At 42.3% G+C, this 17724-nt stretch overlaps 1 protein-coding gene across 3 annotated transcripts in view; it reads left to right on the forward strand.

The window, feature by feature from the left end:
* Window positions 1-17724, forward strand: part of Alg14 (ALG14 UDP-N-acetylglucosaminyltransferase subunit) — a 73496-nt gene that overhangs the window by 27016 nt on the left and 28756 nt on the right. For 2 of the 3 annotated variants that reach the window (XM_055628315.1, XM_055628317.1), the window contains exon 3: window positions 1027-1155. The exons of the other annotated variant lie outside the window; for it this stretch is intronic. In XM_055628315.1, the coding sequence (XP_055484290.1) occupies window positions 1027-1155 (129 nt within the window). The remainder of the gene's footprint in view (window positions 1-1026; window positions 1156-17724) is intronic. 3 annotated transcript variants of the gene reach the window in all.

Here is a 17724-nt window from a genome sequence, read left to right on the forward strand (position 1 = left end):
GGGGGGGGCTGCCCCGCCCTCCATGCATTTCTGCCAGTTCTAACATAAATCTTCATTTCCATGCAGCAAACTCCTGGTAGGTCCTACTGTTCATGCCTTTTGTTTCTGTCCAAGAGAAGGGATTTTGGCTCTGTTTTTGCTAGACTTACTGTTTTTTCAGTTCATAATTTCTGTGAGTGAGGCAAGTGTACAAGTTCACTTCTTAGTTCTGGTCACTGCTCCCTGCGCATGGGTTCTGCCTCCGCGAGTGAGGACGCTCTTTCAGAACTGGGCACTACTGGATTACACACCTCTGGCCTGCACCGTCACTGGAGTACGTTCACAATTTAATACCGCAGCTTCACCCAACAGGCCCAACGACAGCTTAAGACATTACATTTTGATTTTAGTTTAGAGGTGTGTGGGCGCACTTGTACGTGTGGCGGTCAGTGGACAGACGACTTTGCAGAGTCTCTCACCTTTGCATGATCACCAGGCTCCATTAACCACTGCCCACTGCCCAAAAGCTGTAACTTGCGTATGCATACAGGGAATGTACGTGTCTACTTCCCTGTATCCTGAGCAACACTGGCTGTCTGTAACTGTGGTTCATTCAACACATGCTTGAAGAATTACTGTCTTTTCCTGTGCTTCATTGTTAACTAGCTCATGTTTGTTGGCTCTTTGTATTTCTTCTATTTGAAATTTTCTGTCCATCTCCTCTGACTATCTAGATGTAAGGTTGCTTTATATATTGATTTATTAGATCTCTTTGTATGTTATCAGCGTGTTTCACTCAGCCTGTAATATATTTTATGGAAAATGTCTTCCAACTTATTGCCAAAATGGACTTTGTTTTTTAAATTGCATTTAGGACCCTCTTCACCATAATCCAATGATGTAAGGTTAGATGAAGTATGAAATAAGCTTTGCAATTCTTACTTTTAAAGTAGTTAAGATGAAAATTAAAAATGAATAAGAACACAGGCATTAACTGTCTAAATTATTAGCTATTAGTTTATTTTCATCTCTGCTGTTTCCTTCTAGTACCCACCCCACCTTTACCGAATTCCAAGAAGTCGGGAGGTCCATCAGTCCTGGCTTTCCTCAATCTTCACCACCTTGCAGTCCATGTGGTTCTCCTTCCCCCTGATTTACCGAAAAAGGCCGGATTTGGTATGTAAGCCTGTCTCTTAGGACCGGGAAAGTGACTTTCTTACGGCTTGTCCACTGATAATCAGTTCTGTTGTTTTAGTCAATAGCTGCCATTTCTCAGTGAGCCGGGGCTTTTTAGAGGTTAGCTAAAATGTATAGCTTATATGGACATTGCTGAAAGAGGTGAGAAGTTTGCCTTCCTAGATACAGTTTGAACTCAGAGCTTGTTCTAGTCCTTTCTGAGAGTGATAAATGCCAACAATGTCTTTAACTAATGCTATGGCTGTTCACTGTGGTCCCTAACCAACACCATGTGGGAGTCAGCCAGCAAATAGTTGATTCTTTTTCAATCGCTTTTTCGTATTTGCTAAGACGTTTTACCAAATATGGTATGTGGCAGTCAGAATTTCATCTATATTCAAGTTTTCCTAGGAAAGGAGTATAGAAAATAGGAAGACAAATGCTAAATCCATGCTTGAATCACTACGTTCTCCATGTCTGTAAAAGTCTTGCACTGTCCTGCTGTCTTTGTGGTAAAATTGCAGTGTAAGCTGCAAATGTGCAGATCAGTGGCAGTACCACGGCGCTGTACCTGGCTCGTAAATTATGCCTCTTCCTGTAGACAGAATCCACTAACTGCTGTAGCCTGAAAGGAAACTGTTCACTTGATTCCTAGATATAGGACTCCTGGCAGGGTCTGTCTTATTATCATGAATAGTTGAGCCAAATGTGTTTAGCTACAGTGGTTTAGAAAGTTCTCTATTAGTTGCCCTTCATCAACTAGATTTTAGGTCAAACCCTCATTTTGGAGAGCAGTTTAAAACCCTTTGTTTTTTATGTGAATAGTTCTCTATGAGTTTTTTAAAATAGCGTTTACATACCATAAAATGTACAACTCTTAAGTGTATAATTTGACCACATCCCTAATAAGACATAGAAACTTCCCATGATGTCAGAGTGTTTTCTCTGGCCTCTTCCAGTCACCCCAAAATCCCCCAAGAAATCGCTATTGTTTTCTGATATATACCACCATAGATTAATTTTATACATATTTCTGTTCCAGAAAGTTTTATTTTGCTTTTATGTGGATGGGTGTTTTGCCCATGTGTGTATCTGTGTACCATGTACATGTCTGGTGCCCCATAAGCCAGAAGATATGTCGGATCCCGGGACTGAAGTTACAGAGGGTCATTAGCTACCATGTGGGTGCTGGGAACTGATCAGATCCTCTGCAAGAGCAGCCAGTGCCCTTAACCACTGAGCCATCTCCCCAACCCGCTCAAATTTTTGTCAAAATAAGTCTTACAAATGATCAACAACTACATTGTTTAGGATGTAGTAGTCAAATATGCTTCTAAAAGATTACTGTTGGATTTTAATGCTTAATTTATTTTAAACTCATGTGATAAGTGGAAGGGGAAAAGGATCATTTTATTTTATTTATTTTGAGTATTACTTACTTGACATTATACATAAGCCACACTGCAGTGCTTTTTAGTAAGTTAGAAGCAACATCATTAGGTAACAGGGAATCCTGATTAAATTGGCTCAGTCAAGAACAGTATAGACACCTGCTTCCTTGTCTTTAACCATTACCTACAACAGGCTGATGAGTAAAATTGAAACACGGGTGAGTCTTGCTTTGTTCTGACAAAAAAGAGGATTTTTCCCAGCATGAAAACATACTTAAAAACCAATTATGTAAATCTAAGTGTAAAGCCGTTCTTTGGAGCTGGAGAGATGGTTCAGTGGTTAGAGCTCTTACTGCTTTCCAGAGAACCTAAGGTTGATTCCCTGCATGCACATAGTGGCTCACACCACCTGAACTCCAGATCCAGGGGATCTGATGCGCTCTTTGGGCCTCTTCGGACACCAGGCACGCACAGAGTGCACAGACTTGGTGCAAAACACCCATACACAGAAAAGTAAACTGAGTTTAATTGAAAGAACACCATTCTTCAGTAGATTTCAGGTGTCATTCCTCATCTTTGTGAAAAATTGGGCATTGCTGATTAAGTCCAATCATATCTTCTGAAAAAATAATTAATCAATGAAGTTCTGTGTATGGGTGTTTTGTCTGCACACCAGAAGAGGGCATCAGGCGGTTGTGAGCCCCCATGTGGATCCTGGAAACTGGACTCAACATCTCCAAGGGCAGCTGGGCTTTTACCTGCCGAGACCCCCATCTATCCCCGCAGTCATAGCTTTAAAAGGGAGAAATAGTGATACGATTTGCTAAACTGAAATTGCTGTTTAAAAAAAAAAAAGTATTGGGCTGGGCATAGTAGTGCACATCTTTATATTCCAGCACTTGGAAAGCAGAAGCAGGAGGATCTCTGTGAGTTCAAGGCAAGCTGGTCTATATATCAAGTTCTAGGACAGCCAGAAATTATTAAAGACCCTGTCTCAAACAACAGACAAACAAGCAAACAACAAATAAACAAAAGGTCATATTCACTTTACTATAATCTAATTTTTATTTAAATCAGGACTGATTGGCCAGCAAAAATTTTCTGTTACCTTTTATACTCTAGATTCTGGTTCATGAGTTAAATCCTAGTACATATCAAAAGCCACAAGGAATTTGCACTAATAAACAGAACATTGCTGTTACTGCTGAGCAGCCTTTCTTAGCCCTAGCAAAGATGACTTTTGTTCCACAGATGTCCTTTTCTGGATTCTCCAAGTATGCCATTGTATCCTCCCTCCAAGTGATGGCTGTGTTGTTACTGCCATTTGTGTAAGAGACTTCTGATGTGTCTTCCTCCCAAACAGGTCTCCATGATTTGCTCTAGTCTTTTGCTTACCGCCATTTTCCACAGTGTGGCATTGAGTGCACTTTGGAACAAAAACCTCTCTGCTCTTCTCAGCATTACCCATGTTTAATTCACTCTTCTATTACTCGGCCAGCTTGAGTGCAGCAGCGTCAGAACTCAGAAGGAAATGATAAAGTGATGGGTAATGTCTGTTGTGGATGCAAAAGAGCCTAGGGACTCCCTGGCCTGGGCTTTGTTTGCTATTGCAATGCTGGGGATTGAGCCCAGCTCCTCAGGAATGCTAGGCATTTGTTGTATGATTTAGCTCCAAGTATGCCTGATGCTCTGGTGGTATACCTTGTGGGTGGTGGGACACTTGGTCCCTGGCCCAATTTGCCTCTTACTTTATTTCATTCAGTTCTCTTCCAGGCCTTATTCACCTTAAAACAGAAAGGATTGTGTTAGCTAGCCTCTCCATTTCCTTCTTAATTACTCCAAAGGTTCATAAATGCTACAAAATTGCTTGTAAAAAGCTGGCTTATAGGAAAATCTTAATTTTATGTTATTTAATACCTGTAATTTGCAAGTTTTTCGAGTATAATGTGTTGCCAGACTCTAAAGTTAACTGCAAAGCAGATCATCTTTTCTTGCTTCGTGTAGGAATCAGAATTCACTCCTATACTGTGTGTACGCAATGCCAATGAACTGGATGTCTTTACAAATTGAGAAATAAACATATATGCCATTTCATGGCTGATTTCACTTTATCCTTTGGATTTGACTTTTTAAATTATAACAAAGATAATGTGTTTACTGCTATAATTTAAGAACTTCATTTAAAATCAAATTTGGAAGATCCCTAGGTATATGTTTTGGAATAGTTTGAACAGCAGCCAGGTGGTCACCAAGTAAAGGGGATGGCTTAACAGGTTGGAGAGACGGCTTGGCAGGTGAGAGCATTTGGTTTCTCTTCCTGAGGCTCTGTTCCCAGCGCCCACATGATGGTGGATGCTCTCTACTTATTTTTTTCTTTGAGACAGTGTCTTTCCCTGGCCTATAGCTCACTAAATAGGCGAGTCCAGCTGCTAGTGATTTGCAGAGACCTCCTAGCTCTGCCCCTCCAGGACTAGAATTATTGCCGCACCCCGATTTTTTAAAAAAAGGGTTCTGAGAATCAGACATGCCTCCTGCTTGTGGTGCAGGCACTGTACTGACTGAGCTGTCTCCCCAGCTCGGTAAGTTACTTTCCGGGTCTCTTAAACATCCCACCTCTCCAAAATAAATAGAGTGAGCCATCTCATCTTATGTTATAACCCAGGTAAGTGTCTGTTTTCAAAGTAGAGTTAACTTTGCCCCAATGAAATAATAGTACAGAATTTGAAATTAGCTATCAGATATATTTGTTAAAATATAAGTTTAAGAATGGACATAAATTGAAAAGCTTAAGGAGCCAGGCACGTAACACATACCACCCCGCTCCTCAGGAGACGGAGGTGGGAGGACCACTTGACTCTAATTCAGGGCTAGTCCAGGCAATGTGAGAAAGTAAAATAAATCTCAATAAAATAAAGATCATTAATGGGGGTGGGCGGGGAGACGGCTTAATCAGTAAACGGCTTGTTCCACAATCGTTAAGACCGCAGTTCAGATCCCTGCACCCATGTAAAAGCCAGGAATGGCATGTGTCTGTAAGCCCACATGGTGCTGAGACAGAAAGGGGCAGACCCCTAGAGCTCATTGGCTAGCCAGTTTTGCAGTATTGGGGAGCTTCTGGTTCCGCTTCATTGAAACTAAGATGGTGGGGGTAGGAAAGGGCCTGCTGCACCAGGGTGAGAACCTGGGTTTGGAGTCCCAGCACTCACAGAAAAGCCAGGCACACATGTCTAAACCCCAGCACTGCACCAGGGGTAGGTGGGGAGGCAGAGTGCAGCAGATTGCACTGACCTGTGACCTCCACATGAAATGCACACACACACACAAAAGAATTTTTAAGGTAGGATAGTTAGAGAATTTTACAAATTGTCTTGGAAAATTAAACAAGTTGAAAATTTCCAGTTTGTAATGACAAAAACAGTTCTGAGATGTATGTTCCAGTTCTCTTCTTTAGAAAACATTTTTTACATTAACTTACAAAGTAACGAGTCTCACTGTTACATCTGCATCACGTCTGTATTAGTCTTCCCTGTTCACAGTCCTTTGCTATTCTCATGCAACCTTCCTCCCCATCGTGATCCACTTTGTTCGTTCATGTCGTATGTGTGTACTTAAATTCCGCATGAGGGAAAACAGGAGAGTTTTTCCCCATTTTCTTTCTCCCCTCCCACTCCCTTTAGGCCCTTTCTCTCCTCCTGCAGTATCCCTTCTACTTTCATGCCATACATGTATACAGACGCATCTATATGCACGTAAGGATTTAATATATAGTCCACATACTTGTCTTTCTGCAGTGCTTATTTTGCTTAGCATGATAATGACAGTTTCTCTCCTTTTCTTGAAAATGACATAATTTATTTATTTATTTTTTTTAAGATGAGTTGTAAGATGGACCGTAGCACAGGCCAGCCTCAAACCTTCTATGTAGTGGAAAATGACCTTGAACTTCTGGTCCTCCTGCTTCTGCCTCCTAAATATGCCTTGTGGGTGGTGGGACATTTGGCAGGCATGCCCCTCTGTGCCTCAATTTAATTCACCACAGAATAAAACTCCATTGTGTCTCTATCTATTACATTTTCTTTATCCATTTATCTGGTGAAGTATACAATTGTCTATCATGTGAATCATGCAGCAATGAACACAATGTGCATGTATTTCTCTGGCATCCAGACATACATTCCTTCGCATAGAGACCCGGGGATGATCTGGATCTTGTAGTAGATCTATTTTAGTATTTGAGAACCCTCCATATTGACTTTTACAGTGTCTGTTTCATTGTACATCATTTTTGCCATGATCTTTCTGCCTGCTGTCCTTCTGATGTCTAGCTCCACTCCATCATGGTCAGGGAATTGCTCTGTTTTTAAATTTTTAAGGTTTGCTATAGGATCTAAAATAGAATTGCATGGCTAGTCCATGGATTCTTGAAAAGGAATGTGTTCTATCTGTTGATATATGGAATCGCTGCGCTGGTTGGCGACACCATTGAGTTGTTCTGTGTTTGCTGATTTTCTAATGGTTCTGTGCTGAAAGGAGCACCCTTACTTTATGGCCCTTTTAAACATCCCCGTAGATCCTACTTAGCCTTTTCTAATCTCCTCTGTCCTCCTAGTGTGATGCACATATTGATCCCATATTAAAATCCCCGTGAGTTCACGGTTTTGTATCTCAAAGCCCAAATATTCCTTTCATTATTTCATCTTTAGTTTTTCCTAAAAGTAGGAACATTTGAGTCATATTCTCTGGGAAATAATACTCTCAAAGAGAATTGGTTTGTTTCAAACACAGGAGTGGAAAAGTTCAATGCTCAAGGTTGCTGGTCATTAAAAGACTGCTTGTGTTAGAGAGGGGCCAAGATCTGTGCAGTTCTTGAGGGAAAAGGGCAAGTGCACTTGAGTTTCCCATGGTCTCTTCCTAGCAAAATGCTTTCATACTTGTGGGGTGACTTCAAATGAATGAAGGTTGGATGATGTGAGTCAGACCCAAAACAAAGACACCCGCTCCCGCTGGTGTGTCTCAGGCCTGCCATGGCTGGCTGTGTTTGAGGACTGGCTGGCTTCACTCCAGCCTGGCCACTGTCAAATGAAGGCCTCAAGGAAAGAATTTTACATGCAAATATAAAACATAATTTAACTTTTAATCAAGTGAAAAACGTTTTACGTTTTCAGTATATGACAAATCGGAAAGAAATAGATCATCTGAGCCTAATGTTCTACTTCTTTGCCTGGGACTTGATTTACTATGACAAACGTAGATGTATTGATTACCCGACATTCATGTTTTAAATGAAAGAAGGCCATTATTTCACTTAGACATTCAAGTCTAAGTCTGTGGCCATAACAAGTTGCTGACGTGCACAGAGGGTTATTGTGCATAAGAAGAACGCTATGATTTTTTTTTTTTTTAATTAGGTGTTTTCTGGGGAGAGCTACAAGCTCAGTGGCACCAAGATTATCACTGTTTGGGTAGCATGTAAAAATATTATTGCCCTACTAATTAACATGTGTTTAAAACATTCTGAGGAATCAACTTTTTGTCAAGATGCCAGAGCTCATGGGCAAGCATTGCTTCTCGCCTGGTTGATATTCTACTTGTTTAATGACCTTCATCTTTTATTATGTTTTAGTGATCAAAAACCCCTTAACATATTCAAAGGAATCTTACTAGACCAGAAAAAGGTCAGCTTTCTCAGTGTTAGCAGTGGTCAGCATGTAGACACACTATCTCCGGGTTCTTGGCCTCTTATCCAAACAATCGAAAATGAGGAAAACTTTATTCAGAAGCAAATCAGTAAAACAGATTAGAATGGAGCTAACTATCACAATTGGCAGGGCCTGCTGAGTGAAGGTACTCAAGGGCCCCAGGAACTGCTTGAGGCTTTCTCTTCAAAAGAAGTAGGAGTTTGCTTGCTAAGGGGAGAATGAGAATGGTTCTCTGTTCTGATTGGCACATTAGGTCTTATCATCTTCTCTTCTCATAATGCATCTGATTTTAAGCATTTGTACACCCAATTAGGTATAAGCATAAAATGGCAAATAGGGGATTCTCCTTAAAAGTCACGTGAGGATGCAGTTACGCCTTGCTGTTCATGCACCTGCAACCTGTTTGCACTGGGTAGACTTTTCATTCTTTTGTACTGGATGCACTGGAAATATATTTGAATGGAAACTAATCACTGTTAACAGAGGAAGTTATCTCATTGGCCAAAGAGGAGCATGTGGGTATCCTGATGGAGGTGGGTGTCGTGGGTGGCAAGGTGCCTTGTTTAGACAGGAGTATGTGTGCGTAGTATGTTCAGGTAAAGGTTATAGAGTGCATCATTAGAAGGAGGGTGTTCTTAACCAAAACAAAGTAGAGTCCAAGTTACTTAGCTCCTCCCTCTGCGTGTCTGCCTTAGCCAGTTGCCTGTCTAGAGTGAAGCTAACTAAGAAGAAGATTTGGGGGCTGGAGTGATGGCTCAGAGGTTAAAAGTACTGGCTGTTCTTCCAAAGGAGCCAAGTTCAATTCCCAGCACCCACACGGCAGCTCACAACTGTGTGTAACTCCAGTTCCAGGGAGTTCCAGTTCCAACACCCTCATACAGACATACATGCAGGCAAAACACCAGTGTACATGAAAATAAAAATAAATAAAAATCTTTAAAAAGAGTACAATTTTCCAAGCCAATCCAAACAGAAACAATTCAGTCACGCTGTCTACTGCTTTGTGTACAAGATGAATGAGATCATATTTGAGAACTGTTTGTTTAGTTTTCTTTAGTTCCTTTTCTTCTTCTGCCCAGTCCTCTGTAATGCATTAAGATGACAACAGGATTTCTCTCTCCCTGCTTGCATATGCAGCCTAAGTTCCACAACCTTCCTACAGACACTCATATGTTTCTAACAAGAGTCCACTGAGAGAAGTGATTGGGGATGCAGATCCTTTCAAATATCTGGATCCTTAGAACCTACAGTTTCATATGCATCACCGGTTATGCCACTGGCACACTGGCCGGGTGACAGTCTGTAACTGCTTCTACCCATACATGAAGTATTTAATTTAAACATACAGCTTCTGACTCACATTGTGAGAGGGCTCAGAACAAAATCTGGGTCCAAGTTAGGTGCCCATTAGAGATTGCTCTAGACTTCTCATACTCTCCCTATTCAAGAACTGTGAAGTTTGAAAATAATTTTTCTTTCTAAGTTGATCTTTTTCCACTTGGCAAGCATTGCATCTTTCCTCTGCAGAATCCAGCATGCTATCTACCATTTTTGCTCCCTCTGGCTTTTCCTGCATCACTTTCTGAGCTCTTGCTTGCTCTTCTAGCCCACCAGGCACATATTAGAGGTGGGCTGGGCAGTGCCGCTTCCTTTTAAGGGGAAAACTAGTGCATTTTCTTACGGGTGGTGGGTGGCTATGGTAGAAACACAAAGTCAGAGTGGAAGAAAAACAAACCTAGGTAGAAGGATAAGACAAAGGGAAGTGTACGGCTGGAGAGACGGCTGCTTTTCCGGAGGGCCTGGCTTGGGTTCCCAGTGCCCATACCAGACAGCTCACAATCACCTGAAACTGCTCTTCCATGGGATTTGTCTTAGAATTTCATTGCTATGACGATACACCACAATGGCAACTCTTATAAAGGAAAACATTTAATTGGGGCTGGCTTACAGTTTCAGAGGTTTAGTCCATTACCGTCACGGCAGGAAGCATGGCAGAGTGCAGGCAGACGTGGTGCTGGAGAAGTAGCTAAGAGTTCTGCATCTTGACCCGCAAGCAGCAGAAGGAGACTGTGTGCCTCGCTGGAGACCTCAAAGCCCACAGTGATACACTTTCTCCAACATGGCATCACCACCTAATAGTGCTACTGTCTATGGCCACGCCTTCAAACACATGAGTCTAAGGGGCCATTCCTATTCAGATCACCATAGGGTCTGATGCCCTCTTCTGGCCTCCACAGCACCTGCTTACACAGAGTTACATAAACTCCAGCAGGTGTTGGTGTACTAGTGCACGTACACACAAATTTTAAAACATTAAAAAGAAAGTGTGGTGGAGGTGAAACTGCTTTCAAAGAAGGAACCGATGTGTGCTCAGAGACAGGAGCTTGGGAGAGAACTGGCCTTGTGGACAGGGAGGGAAGTACTAGTGGCTACTTGAGAGCAAAGTGTGGTAAAGAGGAAGTTTATGGCCTCAAATGCACAAGTGTTTGTTAGAAGCAGTTCAGCTTTGCAGCTTCTCACCTGAAAGGTCCCTGTGAGCCATCAGCTTTGTTTATACATAGTTTAAATTCAGGAAAGTGATTCTTTTCCTAGAAGTTTAAGCATCTTCCTTTGCTCGTAGTTAAAGAGAAAGGAGAGAGCAGGAGCGCATAACTGCGGCAGATACAGCGGAGCTTCTGGAGTGTGTGTGTTCGTGTGTGGTGGTGTATGTGTGGGTGTGGTGGGGTGCGTGGGTGTGCATGTGTGTGTGCTGTTGCCAGAGCCACTATGGAAACGGGGGAACTTGTTCAAATCTGAGTGTAGACCACGGCTCTTTAAGGAAAGGTAAAGCCAGCAGGTATCTGACCTGAGAAGCCATTGCGGTACTCAGAGCATGCTGGAGTTCAGCTAGTGCCAGAGATGAGTCTTTGGCTAGAAGGGGGCTAGGGAGGAGAAATCACAAGTATCTGCTGCAGCTGAGTAGGGATGTACACAGCTAGGGGAGTAAAACAGACAGAATGGTGGGCGTCCATAACCGCAAGATTGTGCTCCCTCAAAATTAGTCCCTGGAGTCCCTCTAAAGATTCCTTTCTTCCTTCCTTTCCTTCTTTCTTTCCCTTCTTTTTTTTTTTTTTAATAATAATTTCTGATGTGTTGGATATTCTGTCAGAGCAATTTAAAGAAAAAGACAAGCTAAGTGTGGTGGCACTCAGCTTTTTATACTGATCACTCTAGAGGCTGAAGCAGGAAGGTCATGAATTCTGGGCCAGCCTAGGCTACATGGTAAATTCCATCTTAAAAAAATTTTTTTAAAAAGATTGAAAATCAGACAGTGTTTTCCAACAGCCTCTGGGTATCAAAGACCCTTTTCTTCTCAGCCTTTGTACTTTCCTGTCTCACTGAGTAGAAAAATGGTTCTCATCTGAAAGGTCCATTGAGCATTAGCTCTGTTCATATGTGCTTAAAATCAAGAAAGGTTGAAGATGAAAGCGGTTGGAAGAAAACCCTTTTTAGATTAGCATCCACAGCTTGATAGCTTGCTATTTGGTGATTCTCTCTCTCTTTCTTTTTTTTTTTTGGTTTTTCGAGACGAGTGTCTCTATGTAGCCTTGGCTATCCTGGACTTGATTTGTAGATTTGTAGACCAGGCTGGCCTTGAACTCGCAGAGGTCCGCTTGCCTTTGCCTCCCTGAGTGCTGGGATTACAGGTGTGTGCTACTGTGCCCATCTTGGCTTCTCTCTCTCTTTTTCTGTCTCTTTTCTGGACTTTCAATGTGATTTGTGTCATTTGTAGTGTGAGTACAGTGGTGTCTCATGGTGATGGATATATATATATATGTTATAGTTATATTATTATGTATATAGTATATTTTATAAATAAGCATATTATATGCTATAAAACATGTGAAATTCAATCAGTTGTGAAAGCTTACCGCTCTCAGTTTGGATGCAGTTTGAGACTCTACTTGCACCAGGACAGCATTTTACTGGAGTTGTGAGGCAAGTTGTTTCTTCTTTTTGTTATTATTTGGTTTTAGGTTTATTTTATGTATATGGATGTACACCTCAAAAGTGTCTGGGAGTTTCGGATGGTTGTGAGCTACCAAAGGTGCTAAGGAATTGAACCCTCTGCAAGAACAAGTGTTTTTAACCACTAGGCAAGCTCTCCAACCCTGCCAAGCTGTTTCTTACTTCTGTGTTGACTTTTCTCCATGGTCCAAGGAATAATTTGATGTTCCCTAAGACACATGGCCATTAATTATAGCACATCTCTTCGCTGGGTCAGTTAGAACTGAGGAATATGTGCTTACCATAGCTTTGCTAAGAGGGTTAGATACTCTCACGCCTGAGACACCCTGGCTCATATAGAAAGATGTGTAAGCCATTATTGGTTAAGGTGTGAGGGAGTTCAGTGAGGACAGGGTCATTGGACTGTAGCTGAGGTTGCACAGCTTGGAGAACAGAAAAAGTGCTCCCTGGGGATAGAATCTTTGAATTGTGTAAGAACATCTTCTGGCTGATCACTTTTTGAGAAATGTGAGCACACATGATTTATAGGCTTCATATGTTTAGAGTGTCAGCATTTCCATATTCTGTCATGAAAAATGAAATCCTGCGGTGGAATTGTCTGTAAATTGTAAAGAACAACAAGTTTCATTTGTTAACACATGACCATTCTTGCCTCCTTGGTCTTCCTAAAATTTACATTTAAGCCATTTACACAAGTCTTTGACACAGGCAGTTCTTTAAAATATGTTTCCAGCTTATAGTTGTGAGAAGAGGTTTAGTTTTGCTTTTGTGGGCTAAATAATCACTTTTCTGTAAGGACAGGTGGCTGTGTTGTGCTTTAATCAGTTTTGTACACACATTCAAAGCTCCAGGTGCTGTTTTCACCAAAATTGCTTACACTATACAGTGTTTTATACGAAATTTGGGGCGGAAGAGCAAGTGAGGGGTTAGGGCCAGCGGGGAGCCTGGTCTGCTGCTGCTGATGGGTGGTATTTCCCACTCCATGGAGAACCAAAGGGGATTTATGTGAGACAGACTTCTGGACCTAGAATTCCTTTTCATAGGTTTCATTGGTGATTCTCCCTTACCTTTTCCTTTTAAGTCAGTCTTCCTTCCTCTAGTTTGTACTCCTTAGAGGTGGAAAATGCCATCCTAAGGCTGAGGAGGTTTGTTGGGAATTATTATGTAGGAACTCGGGGCTGTCTGACCTTTGTTTGTTTGTTTTTGTTTTTGGGGCACAGGGTTTCTCTGTGTAGTTCTGGCTGTCCTGAAACTCACTCTGTACACCAGCTGGCTCCGCCTGCCTCTGCCTCCCCAGCGCTAGGGTTAAAGATGTGTGCCACCATCTCTGACCTGCTCTAACCTTAGCTTTTCCTCAGATGGAAACAGGTTACAATAGGAGCACAGATGGCAGATGCACTTGCTTTGAAGCCACTTCACTCCTGCCAAAGTGACTCACTGTTCCTCACAGCTCTCCTACCTCCTCATTGCTTAGACATTGTAGATAACAAAAAAGATTTGCTTAAATGATGGCTAGGCTCATTCTGGGCTTCTTCCCACTTTGCTTAAAGAGCACGCTTGAAGACGTGATTGTTTTCCTGCCCTGTTCTACACGTTCTCGGTGGGCCTCTCTGCTGTCTCTTCATATTGTACTACATTAATTGTCTCCTCGTGTCTTCCGTTTCCTTCCTGACTGTATCACCTCCTTCTGTCCTCACTCACACCTTCCCATCGGAATGCATGTTGCAGCACCCATGGTCATCCTCTCCCATCTTGTTCCTTTATAAAGACCCTGTGCTCTGGGCTGTTTGTATCTGTTGCTTTTCATCTGCGTCTATTACAGAAACTCTTTTCTTCCCCCACTTAGGACTTCTGGGAAGTCAACTTTTTTTCTTTTTTTCTTCCTTTTTTTCCACAACCACCCCTTTTCTTAATTTAAGACAGAGCCTTGCTATATAGTCCTGGCAGGCCTGAAACTTGTTATTTTAGACTACTGTAGTCTCAAGCTCACAGAGATCCACCTGCCTCTGCAAGTGCTGGGCTTAAAGGTGTGCACCGTCAAGCATGGGTTAACTTTAATTCTCATCAGTTCTCTTCCTTGTTGCCCTTCCTAACACACCAGATCTTTCTGAGTTTTGTTTTGTTTTTATTATTTTCTTCTCCATCAGATCCTCAGGTTCATAATATTGGATAACAATGTTCTAAGGCTTTCTAGCTGTTGACTGGGGGAAGCATATAGATACTGATTTAAAAAAAAAAACTGTACATGTCATAGGTATTAGATAAGAGCCTGGTTCAATAGGAGGTGGACAAGGCCTTCTCAGTGCCGTTGTTTTGTTTGTTACAGCAAGTTCCTTTTCATTTCCAAAACCAGTACTCATTCAAGGCTTCTTTCTCTTTTCTCAGCCACAGAGCACGGGCATCTTCTCTCTGTTTCGTATAGTTAATGCCTGAACTCTAGGTATTTCTCACCAGGAAAGAGCCCCTATTTCTGGCTCCCACTGACAAATTTGAGGAGCTAAAAACTGCAAGACACAGATCAGCCAGAGCAGCTGAGTACCTGCGATAGTCTAATATTCCTTCCTATCCTCCCTCCCTGGCATTATTTTCCTGGTGTCTTTTACCTCAGGTTGTCTCACTTTGTTGATTCCCTTGCTGAAATGGGGCAGAATCCATTCCTGAAGCCCCTTTTTGAAGGCCTTAAAGACAGTACCAATACAAAGGAGTGCTTGGGAGCCTGGGAGATGTTACAGGGAACTAAATGCCAATTAGTAAAGCCTGGGGGCTTATTTTGCTGTTGCCAGACAGCCCTTTCATCACAGAACCCTTCTTAAAAGGCTCACGGATGTTACCGCCGTTGGGAAGAATTAATATACATTGGGTTGCTTATGTCTTGTTCAGTTTCTAGATATGAAACTCGGCATGTGTCCTCATATTTCCCTTCAGTCATAAGTTAATCCCTATGTGGATTCCACTTGTACAGTTGGACTCATAAACGTGTACAAATGGCACCTTAGTGGTACTCTAAACCCGTCCTTTTCTTAACGAGTAAATAGTAGGTGCCTTGCCCAGAGTCTTAGAGCTAAAAGCAAATCAGAGATTAAAAATCAGTTTTCTCTCCAACCTGCAGGCTCGGCCCTAGACCTCATCTGAATGAGTGATTGTTGGTCTCTGCCCTCTGCAAGGGCATATATCAAATATATGTTCTCTATATGGAATAGAGTGGAAATGGGCTGGGGCCATATGCACACTAAGGTTCAAACTGTAGGTACGCCCACCATTCTAATATTTAAGCAATCTTAGGTGAGCTAGTTCATATCCACAGACTTGTCTTCTCTTGTTGATAGAATAGGAACCATAATTCCATTTTCTAGTCTTTTATGATTATAACTATACATTGATTAGAAGCCTCTGTGGTAGTTCCTGGGTCCCCTTCTACCTTTTGGTCTTTGTCATTAGTTAGAAATCAAATAAATATTTCTAAATTCTTACCAAGGAATGTGTGCACAGTGCCCAGTAGTGATTTTCATGGTACAGTGAGCCCTTTAGGCATGATAACAAACAAGAATTATTTGCTTCTCTTCTTTCTTTCTGGGCCTTCTGGTTGTGTTTTCATCACAGATTCCAACCCTTCCAAACACATTGGGTCAGGATTTACCCATGAACCTTAGCTCTCTCCTCCTGGGCAACCATTCAAGACTGGCCTTCCACACCTGCTCTTCTCAGACTCATCAGCCTGTGCTTAACCCACAGACTTTTAGGTTCCATCTAGGTCCTTGTGTTCTTGCTTTTTCTGAAATGTGACATCCCAGCTTTTCCTTTTGTGAGCACTTGACCTTACAACTTTGTAGTTAATTGTTCTCTGACTCCACTGTGTGAGCGTGCTGTGGTACTTTGGATTTACTGTTCTCCCTTGCCCCTCCCCCCACTATCATGGAGGTTAACACTGCGCTGGGCACTTAGAGAGTTCTTTCACTGTGAGCATTTTCTTGGCTGAATCTCTTGTCTTCTGCCCAAATGGAAATTCTGGATAGACAAGGAAAAAGTCTTTAGTGCTGGTCTGTGGCTCTCATTTTCCTCAGTGCTTGGTCAGAGGCAGCAGCAGGTGTCAGGTGGGAGCAGCATCTCATGGTGCTCTCTAGTGTTAGAATATTCTCAGGCCTCCATTATCAGGGCCATTAGCATCTTGAGTGTCCAGTTCTGTGTGGTCCTAGGAAATAGTTTTGAGCCTTTAATAGCACTAAGTGTTACAGCTCTCGGCTCACGGTCTGAGACCCTTGGCTTTGAAGATGCTGACAGCTCTCTAACTCTTCCAGTAACTGGGACCTTAGTTTCTCTTCTCTGACTTTTTTATGGTCTTCTATCTTTCTTCAGTCTCAGATCTTCACATTCTCTTGTTGTCTCCTCACATTCGACACTCATCTTCCTTCACCAGCCATATTTTGAACTGTCCAGCTGCTTTTTCAGACAGCTGATTTGTAAAAGTATACTTTATTCACCAGATATAGTTGTTGTCTTGGAGGCTGAATATCTCGCCCTTTCTACTCCTTTCTAAACTCTGGCTGGCTGGTTCAACTTAGCTGTTCCGACTCAAACTCCGCTCCAAGCTGACTGATTCAATCTGGCTTCTCTCTGTTTCTCACCGAATTGCTCTGCTTGGCCTCAAACTTACTCTAGCAATTTGTTTTAATCTTTTGGCTCTTTCTCATTCTCTGGCTTCAACTGCCTCTGCTGATCTGCACTGCATGAGCTCAGTTGAACTCATGAGCTCAACTGAACGCAACTGTACTGCACCAACTATACTAACTGAACTGATTCAACTCTCCCTCCTCCTCTCTCTACCCATCCATCCATCCACCTATCAACCTACCTACCTTCCTAGTTACTGAAATACCCAGATTGCAAGTCCCCAAATGACTGACAGGCTTTGAGTCTGATGTAAAACACATGAGGGTTCTTTATTACAAACTCGAGCTGGGTGGCTGACCTTACAAGAACAAAGGGGCAAGCGACCCCAACTCCGGGGAACAGGGTTTTTAAGGGATCAAAACGCAAGCAGGGAAGTGTAGGTCTTGGCATTACAGGATTGGCTGAAAGGGTTTCTAGGGGAGCTGACCTTTAAAATGATTGGTTTGTTTTTAGGTGCCAAAACTGCAAACGGTTAGGTCTGGCTACCTGGGGGACACCTGACCACCCCACCCCACCCCACCCCTGTATGTGCAGGTTAGGCTATAGCAAGGAGGTGGGGGAGTTAACACATTCCATGGCTTTTCTTAGGGCCTACATGACCCTAGTCACACTCTAAGGTTAATCTGGGTAGAGGGCTGCTGCTGGACCTCTGCTCTGAAAGGACTGTGATTTTGCCCCAGTCCCAGGAAGTAACTCTAAGTTTTCAAACCTCTCACTACCAGTCTACCTATTTTTTTAAAAAAAAAAAAAAAAAAAACAAAAACATAACAGCCCTGGCTGTCCTGGACTTGCTTTGTAGACCA

This window comes from Psammomys obesus, unplaced genomic scaffold, assembly GCF_907164565.1.
Source record: "Psammomys obesus unplaced genomic scaffold, mPsaObe1.curated_primary_1811, whole genome shotgun sequence".
Taxonomy (NCBI): Eukaryota; Metazoa; Chordata; class Mammalia; order Rodentia; family Muridae; genus Psammomys; species Psammomys obesus.